The following is a 16,635-nucleotide window of genomic DNA, read 5'->3' as shown; positions in this document are numbered from 1 at the left end:
TCCTTGCTTCAAGGAAGAGAGAAGAGATGAGGAACAAAAAGATCGCTATAGATAGTTGGGCCTGGGGAATCAAGGGGGCTGTTCTGTATCTCTTGACCCCCAATTGCCCTGGGAGAGGGGAAATTTCAGCCCCAACAAGCCCATCCTCCATGGCTGGCAACTCTGTTTATATCTGAAGTGTTTTTGTTTCCTTCTTTATACTTCCAAAATTTGAAGGATTCTACCCTCCTAGATTTCAGAAGACTAAAACAAGAGACTAAAAGGACCAACCTAAATGGTTACTGCATGTTCTCCACCCAAAACAATGAGATAACTAATTGGCTGTATTAAACAGGATGCATATTAATATTTTCCATGAGTCACAGAAAATTTGTAGTATAAAACTTTCCAATATATTGTCTCTCCCTTGGTCTGAAGGATGCCTTTCAGGTGTTTACAAAATACACAGAATAGCTGTTTACCTCAGAGAACAAAGATGCAGGCACTAGAATTTTTGCCCTTAACTAGCTTGTTAATTACACAGAAGTAAGTTCAAAGAGGAGAGAGTGGACTCATGGTGTCCTTTTTACTTTTTAAAATAGTCAGGGATTCACAAAAACATGAAAAAGATTATGGGAACTCTCACCAGACCTAAATTATAAAGCATTTCACCTTGTGTCTAAGCTAAAGCTTGCTTGTCCTGAAGAAGAGAATTCCACCTCACATTGCCTCTTACATCAATTCACCAAGGAGCAACCTAATTAGCAGGACTTTTCATGTGCGTGCTGTCACCTGGCTGCTTTAATATAGTATGGGTTATGGCTCACTTACACCAGTGTAAGTCTTTCGAAGTAATTCTACTGACTGCAGCATAATGGATTAAATTCATCACTGTGCAGAAGGCCAGCCTAAGGCCTATGTACTGTGTGGCCCCTTTTTGACCTAAGCAACTCATCAAAGTTTGGGCCCTGTGGGTGTTCTAGTTGGGAGTGGAAATTGATGATAGGTATTTGTTTGATGCAGCTTTGTTTATTTACAAAGAAAGTGAAAAGTCCTGTGTCCCTGAACCACAGAGGGAACCAAATAGCAGGACACAGCTTTTCACTCACAGCATTAAGAGGGCTCTTTAGCTTGCACCCCTGATCCCAAATCCTCTTCTGAGGTTTATTCCAGGGTCAGCCTTGTGCTTTCAGTTGCTCCTTCCGGCAGCTCTGTTCTTGTCTGACCTCAGTTTCTATATAATTTCTATACATGTGTGCACACACACATCCCTCAGCCCAGGGGAGGGCAAACTATGGCCTGTGGGCCGGATCCGGCCCGTCAGGGCTTTCAGTCTGGCCCATGGGATTGCCAGTCCCATGGCAAGAGCGGGGCTAAGGCAGGCTCCCTACCTATCCTGGCCCTGCGCCGCTCCCAGCAGTGGCTGGCACCACATCCCTGTGGCCCCTGGGGGGGGGGCAGAGGGCTCTGTGCGCTGCCCTCACCTGTAGGCACTGCCCCGTGGAGCTCCCACTTGACCGCGGTTCCCCATTCCCGGCCATGGGTGCTTCAGGGATGGTACCCACAGGCAAGGGCTGCCCCACCTCACCCCCAGAAGCCACTGCCAGACATGCTGGCCACGTTTGGGAGTGGCGCGGGGTCAGGGCAGGCAGGGAGCCTGCCTTAGCCCCGCTGTACGCCGCTGCCACCCAGAGCCACTCGAGGTAAGCAGTGCCAGGTCAGAGCCTTGAGCCCCCTGCTGCACCCCAACCCCTTGCCCTGAGCCCCTTCCTGCACACCGCACCCCCTCCCACACCTCACACTTCCTCCTGCACCCCTGCCCCAGCCCTACATTCATGGCCCTGCATACAGTTTCCCCACCCAGATGTGGCCCTTGGGCCAAAAAGTTTGCCCACCCCTGCCTCAGCCAAAAACTCCTGGGCAGGTTCACGCATACCTTTTGTCTTTGGTGGGGTTTTTGCTTACAGATATATCAATTGAAGGATGAGTTCAACCCTTATACAAGGTTTCACCCAGCTCATAACTGCTTAAACTCTCAGAATACTTTAGCAGACGTAAAAGGATTTAAGTGGTGCCTTCTGTTGGGCCTCTTGCACAGGGCTGAAATTCACGCAATAAAGCTTAAACTCAGTAGGTGAGCTGAATTATAACAATTCTGATAGCTGTGATGAACATATTTTAAGCCTGATTATAACACAGCTTGGCCTTGTCCAAACTGTCTTGCCAAATAGTGTTTTAACTCAGTTTGTGTACAGCTGAATTTAAACCATGCTAACATTTTTAAACATAGTTGTTTCAATTGAGTATGTGGAGTCTTACGCAGCTGCATTCAAGAGCACCTGCAAAACTATTTTGTGTCTAGTTAACAAAATAATAAGAGCCTTGCCTTGTCTCTAATCACACTCTATCGAGAGGGATATTTGTGCATAGAAGAGATGTATACTCAGCAGAACATCACGTTTACACTTCTTAATAAAGCCCCTCCAGTAGCTACATCCTGGGCAGGATTGAAAAATTCTGTATTAATGCAGGAAAGGAAAGAGATGCTAATGGAGGAGGAGAATATTCTTGACTGTTTACAGAGCTTCAGCTACACAATTTCCCTTCATGTCAATGTGGACTACATGGCCAAAGCCCTGGGCATCGAACTGAGAATATACATGGAAGAGTTTTAACCTCTTGCAGTTTTCAGTCTTCAAAGCAATTATGTTCTCCCACAGCCAATGCTAGCCAGTGCTACATGTAGGCAGAAGTATTAATACATTTCAGGAATGCCAAAGCTCTGATCAAACTCCTGCTATGATATTAGAAATGGAAGCAACCAAATCAGTTACAAATTTGAGCATATTTGATGCAGTTGTTATGGTTAAATTATGCAAAGGAAAAATTTTGGCTGAATAACCGGAAATACTGTCTTAATGACTATGTCTTTGATACTGTGAAATAGTCTCCAAAAGGAAATGATGGAAGCCTTATTGCTTGGTCCATTTAAAATTGGGAAAAATGCTAGAAAATGTAGCATAGGAAACAATCCTACTCTGGCAGGCTATGAACTAGATGACCTAATACCAGTAGGTCTTTGCCATCTTTAACACCCACTTCTTTTGCATAAACTAGATTTGCTTGAATCCAGCCAGAAAGTCAGGATAAATATTTTTCCAAGTGTTTTTTTTTTTAAATCCATTTGACTGAATATTTTTTAAAATGTGGTTTTGATACCTGTATAGGCATGTGTAGACTATCACTGTACTGTCTGGCACAGCCTTCCTTTTCTATATATAGTAATCTAAAAGGACTCTGCTAAATCAGCTTTGCCAGCTTTGTTTTGGCTCATACCAGGCTGTACTATCATAAAGCAGTAGTTTTCAACCTTTTTTCATTTGTGGACCCCTACAAATTTTGAATGGAGGTGTGGACATTTTGGAAATCTTAGACATAGTCTGTGGACCCCCCAAGGGTCTGCAGATCACAGGTTGAAAACCACTGTCATAAAGAAATGCAGGGCACAGGTTTGTTTACTGTTTCTCCCCCAGCAGGATTTTCTACATAGTATCCTCTGTTATCCCCTTTTTAGTAGATATTCCAGGCCCCATATTTCTCAAGACTGAAGCCCATCTGCTTGCTGAAGGAGACATTGTAGAGAGATTCCCCACCCTAGGAAATTAGTGTGCTCTCTTCAAAGCAGAAATCTATTGTCTGATTGTACAGACCACTAACCATTGAGACAGCCATGAGGATGGTGTCCTGATTTTCAAAGGTGCTGAAAAAGAGTAATTTTGGTCTTTCAGTCTTAATGCTGTCACACACAAATATTTTTCAAAATGATAATTATTTCACTTATTTAGCTCACCCAAGTATACTGGGAACTTTACAAACATGGGATAATGAAATCTAGATCTGATCTAGTCATTCCAGCTAGTTTATAACTTGATTTGGCTCTCTTAACAATTCGGTTATTAGCTTACGCTAATGACATAGTTCTGAGTTTGGATTTTTACTTCAAGAATAATTTTTAAGCAAAACAATAGTTAAAATCTCTATAACCAGCATGCATTCAGTTCTGTATAATAGCCCTGGGAATTTCCTCTGACAGATTACAGGGAGTGCGCTTTTGTTTGAAGATCTGCAGCTGTAGATATTCTTCTTTGCTTCCACCCCCTGCACATCTTCTCTCCTTCACTCTCCTGCTGCTACTCACCACCAAAAAAATAATCTTGGCCACAGAGGACCTCCTCAGAATGATTTTAGATAATGACTCTGAATATCATCAAAGACGTTCAGAGCCTCTACCAGCTGTTCCTGCCATTCTCTGCTCTCCTCCTGTCTCACTGATCCTTAAGAATTCCCTGTTGCCCCAAGAGTGTTGTAAACTCTGTTATTCAGAGGGGTGGAAGGGCAGCTTTTCCTTGCCAACGTGACAAGAAGGGAGCAGTGGGACCGCAGGAACAGCTGCTGCAAAATTTTAACTTACCAGTGACTGGTGGAGTATGTGCCGCAACATGCAAAACAGTTGCCATGTATAACAGATGGGACATTGGGATGCTTCCCAGTGTTCTGATATATCAGTATGCTCCAGCTCGAAATAGCTGTGTGATGACCCTCAGAGGAAAAGTTTATTTGTCTTTTGCCAATTAATAACCAATTTTCCCACAATTCAGACTTCAGAGCATAACCCTTTATGCACTCTGGCTAATCAGTTCTCTTGACTTGTATCTTCACATCTTGTTCATTGAAATAGACACATGATTGATGTCTTCCGTGGCAAAGACTTATTTTTATTCCTTTGATTTATCAAAAGCACCAATTCTAAATATAGGGCCAAATTTTGACCTCTGATGCATGTACACAACTCCCATTGTACTCCAGGAGATCAATAAACTCTCAGATCAGTGAAATTCTGCCTCTCTCATGCCATACCCCTGGGTTAAGAACAGTTGCAGTCAGAGACATTCCTGTTCATTCTGAAGGCAGAATTTGGTCCATATATTAACATAATTAAATCTCTACTTATGTTAAATTCATGGCTTTATTTGAATTATTAGAGGTTGCACCTTTGATCTAAATCAGTATTCCTTACTATACTCAAGTACTATACACTGGGGTAAAAAATCTCAACTCAGTTCCACCGGTATGATTGCACTGCATAAGCAAAAATTTAAAACAGTGTATATTTTAAAAATATGCAACCTTTCCATAACATTTATTCACCTACTTCAGGCCTTTATTATTTCCAATGTTATCCCTTTATCACCATTCATGGTATCTTATTTCTTTGTACACATTTTTTCATTTAGTATATATTAATTTAAAATATTTTTCATTAATCATTCATATATTCTGCTTTACTATATAACTAACACAGAGTCATCCATTTCTGAACTGTATTGTGAGCAAGAGCAAGCATTTATCAAACAGGTTTCACACACAGGCTTATTATTGAACATACTGAGGGAAAGAACCATTTTATTTTACTAATATTTCGTCTTGTATCTTTTTAAGGATACTACATGTACATAGAGGCATCCAATATGATCTATGGACAGAAGGCACGTCTGACTTCAAGGTCATTAAGAGGGATCTCTGGAAAGCAGTGCTTGACATTTTTCTATCACATGCACGGAGCTGGAACTGGATTGTTAAATGTTTATGTGAAAAAGGAAGGTGATAGTGAAGAAACTCTCTTATGGAGAAGGAGAGGTGAACAGAGCATCACATGGCTAAGGGGACTGATAGAATATGAATGTGATAAATACCATCAGGTAAGCAAAAGACTGAGCCACATGGAAGATTAAATTGCACTGTTTTCTGGGATTTATTTTTTAGCTCAGAGAACGAGCTCCATTTGAAGTCAGAATTAAAAACTGCCATAGGTGGGGTTTCAGTGAGACCTGGACATTTTATAGGAAGGAGGAAATGAAATCCATGAATCTATTCAGAGCTTGTGTCCTCTTGTGTTCATGACAGAGAACGTGTTGAGATGCTTCTTGTTCAGGATCACTGACTGGTGTTGCGTGTGGCATTTCATTTGAGCAAGATGAAATACTGGAAAACTTCTCCCAATTTATAAGAGGGAGGGAATATACCAGAAGTCATAAGTGGGTTGCAAATGTGAACATCTCAATTTATATTACTGATCATGTCCATTTTTGTATATATTAATTTAAATGATATTGTTCCACCCTTTCTTGCTAGTGGTCTTAGCTCTATCTTCTAGATCTCATTTTTATCTCAAGCTCATAAATGTTTGAGCTGAGGTTGTAACTGCCAATGAGGGGCCAAGTCCTGAGAGGCGCCATCTGCCCTAAACTCCAGGTTAATTTCAGTGGAATTTGAGGACCCTCAGCACCTCACGGGACTGGACCCTAATAATGTTCATTCTTGATAGATCTAGATTTTCTGAACTGCACGTTTTCCATTGCAGGCATATTTGCATGCCTTTTTTGAAGCCAAAATTACCACGATTGCCCATGTAATTACATTAATTGATTGTGCAAGTCTAACTGGTCATTTGCTTATGCAGTTACATTGCATATGCAAGTGAGCCAGGCAAGTGTGTGCATAATTATGAAAGTCTGGGCCCCACTGACATTAAATTTAGAGATGTATTTGAACCAAACCCCAATTCTGAATATCCAGATATGAAGGTTAGAAATGCACTGATGCAAGTTATAACAGGAAATGAACCAGGTGGAAGATGATGTAATACCCAAGGTTGTGCTACTTGGAATATTTTACTATGAATTATTATTAAATCTAATTGTATGTTGACTTACAAAAGACGATAACAAAAATGACTTAGACCCTTACTGACCCAAATACTTTGATTGCATAGATACGCACATAAAAATCTTAAGGGAGGAAAGTCTGTCTTTCCCTTTTTAATATATCTGTACATCTTTGCTTGTATTTCTTCTCCACAACTGGTTTTACATTTCTCTTTCAATGTCACTATAGATCAATAAACTCTCAATTCATTGAAATTTGGAATCATTAATGATGCATCTCTCTTGGTTAAGATGCACATTCTACTGGTCTCAGAACACATCCCATAGTTGCCAATTTCATCTGTCCAACCATTGGTCATCTATTATGTGACCTCACCTGGCAACGCATCTTAAGATTCAGTTATTCCATACTCCTTAACCAACGGCCTTATTAGAGGGACCTGTAAAATTATGTAACTTGGGTGAAAAATAGACCATCCTATCACTCTCTCTAACTATTCAGGACCTCCCGGCTTTCACCAGAATTGCTGCATCTTGGCCCTTGTGTAAATGAAACAAACAAACAGATGCACACACAAAACCAAACAAAATATGCCCATCTTGTATGCCTTCACAATGTTTAATTCAATTTGTAAACTATCCAGAATAGAGACAATTGCTTTTTATCAGGGAGAATGCATACTTCTGCTGACAAGAATTCTCTGTTGATAGGCTGCTTAGAAGAATTTGGCTACCGAAGGGTATCAGAGCTTATTTGGTTTATTAAAAAAAGTCCCTCATACACTTAGAATTTAATCATCAAATAATTTATTTGTTATCAAAAACATTTGTAACAATGCACAAATGCATCCTTTTGCTGTGTTTCCTCTTGTGGCTGTGCCTCAGTAATTCTGCAGTGAAATCTTGGCCCTGTTGAAGTCAATGGGAGCTTTGCAATTGACCTCAACGAGGCCAGGATTTTAACTCTGTGTACAATAAGAACCTGTGTCTGGTCCTATTAAAGTCAGTGGTACAATGTCTAATATCTATTGGCACAAGAGTGGCCCCAAAATGCATTAACCATTAATAGAAAACATATACTGATAGGTTCATTTTGTCTTAAATGTCTAGAGATTAATTAGAAAAAAATTGCTTTTTATTAAGAGCTAAATTCAACTGCAGGAGTAAGAGGAAGAACTTGCTGGTTTATCACAAAATTATGCCCTCACAACTTACCCGGGTGATAAGGACGACACTCAGGCAATGAAAAAACAAGAGAAACATTACATCATGAAAACTAACTGATTATTTGTCAGTCATCCTTAGGACAAAACAGTTCAATACCAAATTCTGAGATTTGATTGGCCTTTTCTGGGTGTCCCATGCATCTCAGTTCTCGGACTAATTAGAATGAAGTCTATTAAAATATGCTAATCACTGAGTATATATTTTTTTTCTTAGAATAGCATTGGGGTTGCATTATATCTTAAAATAGCCTGCATCAGGGTTTTGCATTTTTAAAAAGGTGTACTTTTTTCTAGATGTGATATTTATGAAAACCATATGGGTTGTTTTTACAGATTATTGTTGAAGCAGTTCGTGGAGTGTCAATAAGAAGTGACATTGCTATAGATGATATTCTGTTCCAGGCTGGACCCTGTATAGGTAAATTTTATACTTATAATTCTCTTAGACACCTAGGTACTATAGGTAGTGATTTTAGTGAGTTGGTGCTATTTTTCCTGAGACAACATTGAATCAATCCCATAGTAGTGTGGTATTAAGGACCACCGTACTGCTGGAGGGGCCATTTTTTGGACGAGATGTAAAACCAGAGTCCTGATAGCTTGTGGTAAGTAAAGATCACATGGATGTAAGCCCAGTCTCTTGGTCAAAGTCCAACATGGTAATTCAATTCTGTGTACGTAAAAATGATAAAGAAATATGAAAACAGTTAATAGTCTTCCCTCTTTTCTGTTCTAGAAATGGGAGAAATTACTCAGCATTCATCCGGGGATTATGATGACGTAAATGAAATTGAGTATTAAATAAGTTCTGTTGAAATGAATGAAGCACTATGTAAGTTATATGTGAGAAACTGCACAATTCCCTCCCTTTTTTGTATAAAACGATAAATACTGGAGTATTTTGAATATGTCACCGATGTATAGGAAGAACTCAGCGCACTCTTGTCTTTGGCCTTTGTAACAAAGTTACTGACTCAGGGCTTCTTAGACTGTTCTTATTGTATTTTTTCTCTTTTGCATGTGATATTAGATATTATATAAAGGCTTCCCATTTTGCACAGATCAAGCAATAAAATACTAATGCTTTTTGGTAAATCTTTTTTGTCACATAGATAAAGAGAAGAAGATAAAAAGGGCACAATTAAAATTTGATATTGTGTTATCTTAAATCTGCATTCAATGAATGTTTTGTGTTGGGTAGAAATTGGGTTTTGTTTTTATTTCAAGACTTATAAATATTTTGAAATACGTAAATAATATTGGATATTAATAATATCCTGCACATTGAATGCAATTATTCATGATGACAAATCTCTCTGGGAAAATGTAGTCTCTTAATGGTAATACTTTAAATGTTCCATATGAATGGATTTTTCACTATTCTTTGCCAGATTAATTACTATAATGAATCTATTTGCCATCAATGTGCATAACAAAAGGACTTCCATCAATGTTCCAGTGTGATTCAGTGCAAGTTAATACTATATTAAAATACACTGCTATTGATTTGTATGCAATAGAAGAGGAACACTTTGTTTGGACTGCAGGCCTCCTTTTTTAAATGTTAGTTTCTACACTCACACTTTTTATAGACTTTACCCAAGAAATGTTTTGCATTTATGTTAAAAAGAAACTAACTTCACATAATCTGTTAACTCTTAAGACATAATATGTGTGTTTGTATTACAAGATGGTTGTTTTAAAATTACCAAACTATCTAATAAAATGTAATTTTGAATGTCTTATTTTATTGCTCCACTTCAAACACCATGTTCTCCAGTTATTGCCATGATGATATGCAAACAAGGTTAGAATTTTCAGGAAAAAATTATGGGCTGGATCCTCCGGTACATTTGCACTACAGGAGCCCAGAGCAGCCCAAAAGCCAACGTAACCAGCTACAGGAGGATTCTGTATGTAGACACTGTAACAGTTCCTATGCCAGTCCCCATTCTGGCTGTTGAAACAGGGTATGTGGCCCAGGAAACAGGAGTGGCCAGTGCTCCCTTGTACACCCGTGATCCCCAGCTGCTATAACGATCCCTTGGGACTGCTGGTACCTGGTGCATATTGGAGCAGACTTCAGGCTGCTCTAATTTGCATCTAGAGTCCAATCCACTGCCCCCACCTCCACAAGCTGCACTGAACATTCCTTGGCCACAGCTGAAGATCTGGACCTCTATCAGTAAGTCTACACTGCAAAAAAGACTTGCAGCAGCGAGTCTCATAGCCTGGGTCAACTGACTCAGGCTCATGGGGCTCACGCTATGGGGCTAAAAATTGCAGTATAGATGTTTGGGCTTGGGGTGGTGCCTGGACTCTGAACCCTGGTGATAGGGGTGGGTCTTGGAGCCTGGGCTCCAGCCCGACCCCAAAAGTCATCTGTGCTGCTATTTTTACCCTATAGTGCAAGACTGAGTCAGTTTACTCAGGCTCTTAGACTTGCTGCTGCAGGGTTTTTATTTTTGCTGTGCAGATTTACCTTATGCCTCCAATCAGCTGGGTTTTTGGTGTGTTGTTTTTTTTTTTTTAACATTGGAGGCACAATCAAAGGATATGATTTTGTTCAATACATACATTAAACAACTATCTTAAGATATATTAATTAACCAATACTTCCTGTGGTTTTTCAACCTGGGGTCCACAGACTGTCTAAGGGGTCCACAAAATGTTGTTTTTACCATAGAACAGTGGGTGGTCTGCAGACTGTCTTAAGATTTCCAAAGGGGTCCACAGCTCCATTTAAAATTGTTTAGGGGTCCACAAATGAAAAAAAGACACCGCACTAGACAGCAGAATGAAAGGGGGAAGAGAAAAGGTGGCTTTAAGACACTTTGTGCCTCCTGAATTCACAGCCTCAGGGCAGCACATGACCCCTTGATGCCCATGGTCAATTAAGAATAGAGGTAGCATGCACAGTGCTCCCCCAACTGGCAAGTCTCTATGCTGAGATAGGGGAGGGAGACTGCACAGACTGATGGAATGCCTATGCTAAGTAGGAAACCCTCTGCATCAGGGGAATATCCTGGACCTGGAGACCAGTTTCATCTATTATATGGCCCCTTGCATCACTGGAGCATAATAAGTGGATCACAGCAAAGCAAAGAATTGAAGCTGATACCTAAGCTATATGACATGTCATATAAATCAGCCATCTAAAAATCTCTTCAGATGCCTTTAAAAATAAATCCTCATGCAACTGCTATGAGCCCAGTTCTGTGGACTATTCCAGTATAGGTATGTAACCAGAGCCTTCAAAAGCAACTACAGGATCCCAAACACTCAGTGGTTTATATTTGGTTGTTCTGGAAACAAATTATATTGCAGTAAAACTGGCATTGTCCTGAGAGCAGGACAGACCTTTCCATTGTCCCTTTGTTGTTTGTAATATTGTCCTCTTTATTTTGCTGTTTGTATGTATATGTTCTATCAGCTCCTCTTTTTGCATATTTTTATTATTTAAGAGGGACAAATTCTTATCAGTTACACTGGTGTAAATCCAGTTGATATCAAATTTAATACAGTTATTTTGGGTTTACACTAGTGTAAATGAGACCAGATTCTGGCCCAGTATTAGATTAATCTTGGTTTAACATAAGGGCTCACCACTCTGTTACTTCAGTTTTACTTTCATGTAACTTCTTAATCTAGTTGCCCCACTCTTTATGGCTGGAGCTATATTGACAACTGAGAGTGTCAGCTCAGCTGTAAGGAAAGGAACTTGCAGAAACCCTAATGCCATTGGTGGAAGTCCTGCCAGTTCCAACAGTGATGGTGGAATACCCACCCATCCCTAAAATGAATCTGTTGAGGGCCCTCCTCAAAAAGAGGGGAAAGGATGTTGAATAACCAATGACTTTTAGGAACAATCCCTTTGACTAATGTTCCATACAATCCAGCAGCTTCCATTTTGAAGGCTATCTCTGCCCCTGCTCCCTAGTTGATTGCAAATAACTAAAACAAGCATATTCCTGAAGGACTTGTTTGTTAATTATTGTATATCACATATGCCTTTAAAATTCTTTCTCTACGGAAAAACTGCTCGATTATGCTGCCATCTTGTGGAAAAGACAATAACACCACCCTCAGTTTGAAATCACCTTTAGTATGTTTTTTTTGTAACAGCCATAGTTTTTATGCTTCCCAATTTCAAATATCAGGGAGGGGATAGAGGAGTGAATTGAAAATGGCACTTTGAGACATATTAAAAACGTAAATGCATCTGGTGTCAAACAATACTAAGATACCAGCAGCTAGCTTGTCTCCATGCTAGGAACTCTTCATCTGACTAACCCTAAACCATCTGAGCCCTGCTCCTAGCTTCTCTCCTACCCCTTGCTTCTCAGAATATAAAATCACCTTCCCTCCTGAAGGGCCTCTTACTGGCACATGGTATGATAGGACTGTTTTAATGAAATTAATAGGACTGAATCAAGTATTACCTCTCCCCTTGTGGGTTCCTGGACTAGCTGCTTCAAGAAGCAGTCATTTATGGTGTCTAGAAACTTTATATCAACATCCTGTCCTGAGGTGACATGTACCCAGTCAACGTGGGAATAGTTAAAAATCCCCCATTATTACTGTTTTTTTATAGCCTCTCTAATCTCCAAGAGCATGTTATAATCACTATCTTGGTCAGATGCTCGGTAGTACGTTCCTACTGCTATACTCATTATTCAAGAATGGAATTTATATCCATAGAGATTCTAGATTTTTACTATATTTGACTCTCTTTCATATATAGTGCCACGTCCCCACTGGTGCAACCTACTCTATCATTCTATCAGTGGTTTGAGTATTAGCCTGCTAAACCCAGGGATGTGAGTTCAATCCCTGAGGGGGCCATTTAGGGATCTCGGACAAAAATGGGAGATTGGTCCTGCTTTCAGCAGGGGGTTGGACTAGATGACCTCCTGAAGTCCCTTCCAACCCTGTGATTCTATACTGTGGTATTACTGTATCCCATAGATTATCAGAAGTTCACTAAATTTCTGTGATTTCATTTATATCAATAGTCTCACTTAATAGTACCAGACAGTCCAGTTCATCCATCATAGTATTGAGAAGTCTAGCATTTTTATACAACACTTATAAAATTGTCCACAGGTGTCAGGGCCCTGCCTGTAACTGGCCACCTCCACCAAAGCAGCATGGAGAAGTGGTGCAGCAGTCTGCTGGTGCCTGTCCTGGCACGTTGCACAGCAGCGAAGGCTGCTGCCATTGTTAGTCTCTAAGGTGCCACAAGTCCTCCTTTTCTTTTTGTGGATACAGACAAACATGGCTGCTACTCTGAAACCACTTTAATACAGAAACCCAGGGGCGGGGCCTGGTCTGGGCAGTTTCAGGCTTGCCCCATGCCCCTGCCTGCAGGCAGCTGGTGGGGTGAGCAATTCCCCTCCTGCCCCAGCCCGAAAGGCTGAGCCCTGCTTCGCGCATGGGGCAATCAGCCCCGCCAGGGAAAACAGAGACCTCCGCCCACCCCGAACCAGAGAGCAGCTGCCCGCAAAGTGGGGGGAGGGGCTCAAGAGAACTACCTCTCCCACCACGCCATGCTCAGCCAGTCACGGGGAAGGGAGGCGCCCGCTTGCCGCGCTGCATGCTGGGCAGTGTAGTCTTTGATGGCTGCACAGCAGGAGGCGAGCTGTAGGCAGTTTCCTTGTCAGGTGGGGGACAAACCTCCGTGATTCCGGCGTATGCAAATAAGGCGCGGCGCCTACGCGGAGACAGGGCTTCAAGCCGGGATGCTATTATACCTCCCTCCCCCGATCGCCATATAAAACCCTATCAGAGAGGCCGCCACAACCAACGTCACACTTCTCCCACCCCCGACAGAAATGTACCACGTGACCTAGCAGGCTGGCCGGCTTGTGGGACGGCTCCTCCTCTCCGTATCGCGCGAACGGACCCTGCGTACTGAACTGAAAGTAACGAATTGACCCCACCCCTCCATCTCTCAACCAGTGAGATTTCGCGTGAGGCCTGGAGTTCCATTAGCCAATGGACTCTGCCTCTCCCCGGTCCGTCCCAGTCTGTCTACCAATGGGACTAGGGCGCGCGGTGTCGGGCTCGTTTTCATCTTAACGGCGCGCGACAAGAGTTTCAGGTGGTGGGCGGTGCTTCAGCTTGGTGCAAAGATGGCGGCCCCGGGCAAACGGAAACTCGGGGCCGCCACTACCGGCAGCGGCGCCGGGTGGAGGAAGCGAGGCTTGGGGGCTGCCGGGCCGGAGGGAAGCGGCCGGGGGCAGCCGCAGTCGCCCTTCGTGGAGGGCTCCATACTCAGGGTCACTATGGAGAATTTCCTGTGAGTGCGGCGCCCCCTGCTGCTGGGGCGAGGGGAGGCAGCGGGCGAGAGCGACCTGGCTGGTGGGGGCTGAGGCTCGTGCTGGGGGGCCGTCGGCTGGGCCGTGGGGAGGCGGGCGTTTGGCACTCGGCTAAGGGCCCAGCTCCGGGAGTCAGGGGATCACGCCAGGCACCGCTCGGCCCGGCCTGGGTCGCAGACGTGACCGTGGGCGGTGGAGGTGCCGCCCTGCCCCTGCTGTCACGTGCGGTAGTGGGAGGGAGCCCGGCTGCGGTGTGGGAACGCGGGGGGCCTTCCCCCCCCCCCCCCCCGACGTGTGGGCGCAGCTCGCTGGCCGGTGCGGCTTGTGCTGACCCCGGGTGCTCGGGCTGCTGCGGCCGGCCTAGTTCTGCGCACTAGCGGCTTCAGGAGACTAGAGTGGCCCTGTGTCGGCCGCCTTGTAAAACGGGCAGCGTGTGTGTCCCTGGTTGTACCTTCAGTGTTGGACAGCGCCTGGCCGGCATTCACAAACGGCTTGGGCTAGGCGCCGGGTACTGGCTAGCTCCCCACGCCTTTCGTGTTCCACACCTCCAGAAAAAAAACTGCTCTAGCTTTATGCCTGGGGACAGAATCCTTAAAAAGGTAAATGTAAGGACAGCGCTGTCGTCTTCCTGATTCTACCGACAGATAGGGAAACCACTGCTTTTGGAGGTGTGAACTGCCATATGTATCACAATAGGTTAACACTGACACCTAGAGTATGGCAGTTTAAGCCTCAGCATGAAGTAGTCAATTGCTTGATCCTTTAAAGAAGAAACATATAGGTTATGTGTCTGCTGCACAGCCTGTCTCCCACTCATCTTTGGGTGCCAAAAGCCCCAGCAGCCAAATCTTTAGGCGAGGTCTACTTTACAGACCACTATCAGTATAACTGTTGCTTAGTGATGTGGATTTTTCACACCCCTGAGTGATGAACTTATACTGATCTAACCCCCTATGTAGACAGTGCTGTGTTGACGGGAGGGCTTCTCTCACCAACATAGCTGCTGCCTCTCCAGGAGGTGGACAAACTACACCAACAGGAGAAGCTCTTCCGATGACATAGTAGTGTCTTCAGTGAAGTGCTACAGTGGCGCAGCTGTACCGCTATACATGAAGACAAGCTGTTACTTATATCCCTGAGCTCTTCTAAGTGCGGCTATGTGTTGTCAGTAAAATCTCTTTTGCATTTGGAAAATTGAAAATGAATGAACAATAGAAGATACTGAATTTAATGTAAAAATAAATGGCACAGGAGGTACAGTACTGACTACTAATTTTATTAATTATTTGTAGTGCATTAGTGCTTAGGAACTCCAGTAATAGATCATTACTTCACTATGCTAGGCACTGTTCAAACATATAACAAAACCACTGCCTCTACCCCAAAGAGCTCTTTAATATTAGTTTTAATTATAATTCTCAGATTTTGTAACTATGTTAATTTATCGTAGAAATTTCAGATTGGATTGGAAATTTCAGTCTACTGACAGTCAGGAACTATGCTGCAGATCTTAGATCTGGCTTGCTGTGATATCACACAGGCCGTTGGTGCAGGTTATACCTTCTAAGATCTGCAACTACAGGAGACAGCCCTCTGCCTACATGAGTCAAATCTGCCAGACTTAGAAACAATCAACTGAACAAAAAGTGTTTAAATCAGCCTTGCAAAATTCAACTTGTCCATTTTCTCTAAAAGACTAACCTTTTTGGGGTAAAAATATTAAGGATGAAATCTTGGCTCCATTGATGTCAAGAGGGGCTATGCAGTTGATTCGGTGGAGCCAGGATTTTACCCTAAGCTTTTCATTCTCCGCAGTCATTGTGGTAAAGGATAGATATGTTCTGCAGCTGGTATATTTTCATTACACTGTGTTAAATGATATGGGATTAGGGTTTTTTTGGCATGTGTTGAGTTTTTCTAGAAAACAATATTTTGAAAAGACTTCAATCTTATCTGCGGTATTGTTAGAAGTACTGGTTTATCATATTTAAAAAAATGTCAGAATGGCGCTGAGGCAAATATGCTTGTTTTGCATGAAATTGTGATTGATTTTTCTGGTCCATATCACTGTCTATTAGCCTAAAATGATCGTTTCTTTTAGAACATACGATAATTGTGAAGTGTCTCCAGGGCCCCATTTGAACATGATAGTAGGAGCCAATGGAACAGGAAAGTCAAGCATTGTGTGTGCCATCTGTCTGGGATTGGCAGGAAAACCTTCTTTCATAGGGCGTGCAGACAAGGTGAGTGCAAATTTTTGAGATCTAGACATTTCATTTAATAATTTAGGGCCCAGTCCAACAGGAATAACCATAATCCTGGTGCTTTGTAAACTCCAGGTAGATAATAACACCTCAGCAGGTCAATCTGCTGCAGAAACAAAAT

At 42.5% G+C, this 16,635-nt stretch overlaps 2 protein-coding genes across 3 annotated transcripts in view; both read left to right on the top strand.

Annotated features, from left to right (window-relative positions):
• Window positions 1–9,615, top strand: part of MAMDC2 (MAM domain containing 2) — a 93,657-nt gene extending 84,042 nt beyond the window's left edge. Inside the window, exons 12-14 of one of the 2 annotated variants that reach the window (XM_074954078.1) lie at window positions 5,479–5,738; window positions 8,264–8,348; window positions 8,667–9,615. In XM_074954078.1, the coding sequence (XP_074810179.1) occupies window positions 5,479–5,738; window positions 8,264–8,348; window positions 8,667–8,731 (410 nt within the window). In that variant the 3' untranslated portion in view covers window positions 8,732–9,615. Of the gene's footprint in view, window positions 1–5,478; window positions 5,739–8,263; window positions 8,349–8,666 lie in introns of those variants that run through there. The other variant, XM_074954079.1, reaches the window with a different exon arrangement.
• A 4,426-nt stretch (window positions 9,616–14,041) lies between these two features.
• Window positions 14,042–16,635, top strand: part of SMC5 (structural maintenance of chromosomes 5) — a 76,399-nt gene continuing 73,805 nt past the window's right edge. Inside the window, exons 1-2 of the mRNA XM_074953261.1 lie at window positions 14,042–14,231; window positions 16,352–16,493. Coding sequence (XP_074809362.1) covers window positions 14,065–14,231; window positions 16,352–16,493 — 309 coding nt within the window. The 5' untranslated portion in view covers window positions 14,042–14,064. The remainder of the gene's footprint in view (window positions 14,232–16,351; window positions 16,494–16,635) is intronic.

Source organism: Natator depressus, chromosome 5 (genome assembly GCF_965152275.1).
Source record: "Natator depressus isolate rNatDep1 chromosome 5, rNatDep2.hap1, whole genome shotgun sequence".
NCBI lineage: Eukaryota > Metazoa > Chordata > Testudines > Cheloniidae > Natator > Natator depressus.
The sequence above is the reverse complement of the archived record's forward strand: the minus strand, read 5'-3'. Positions and strand labels throughout refer to the sequence as shown.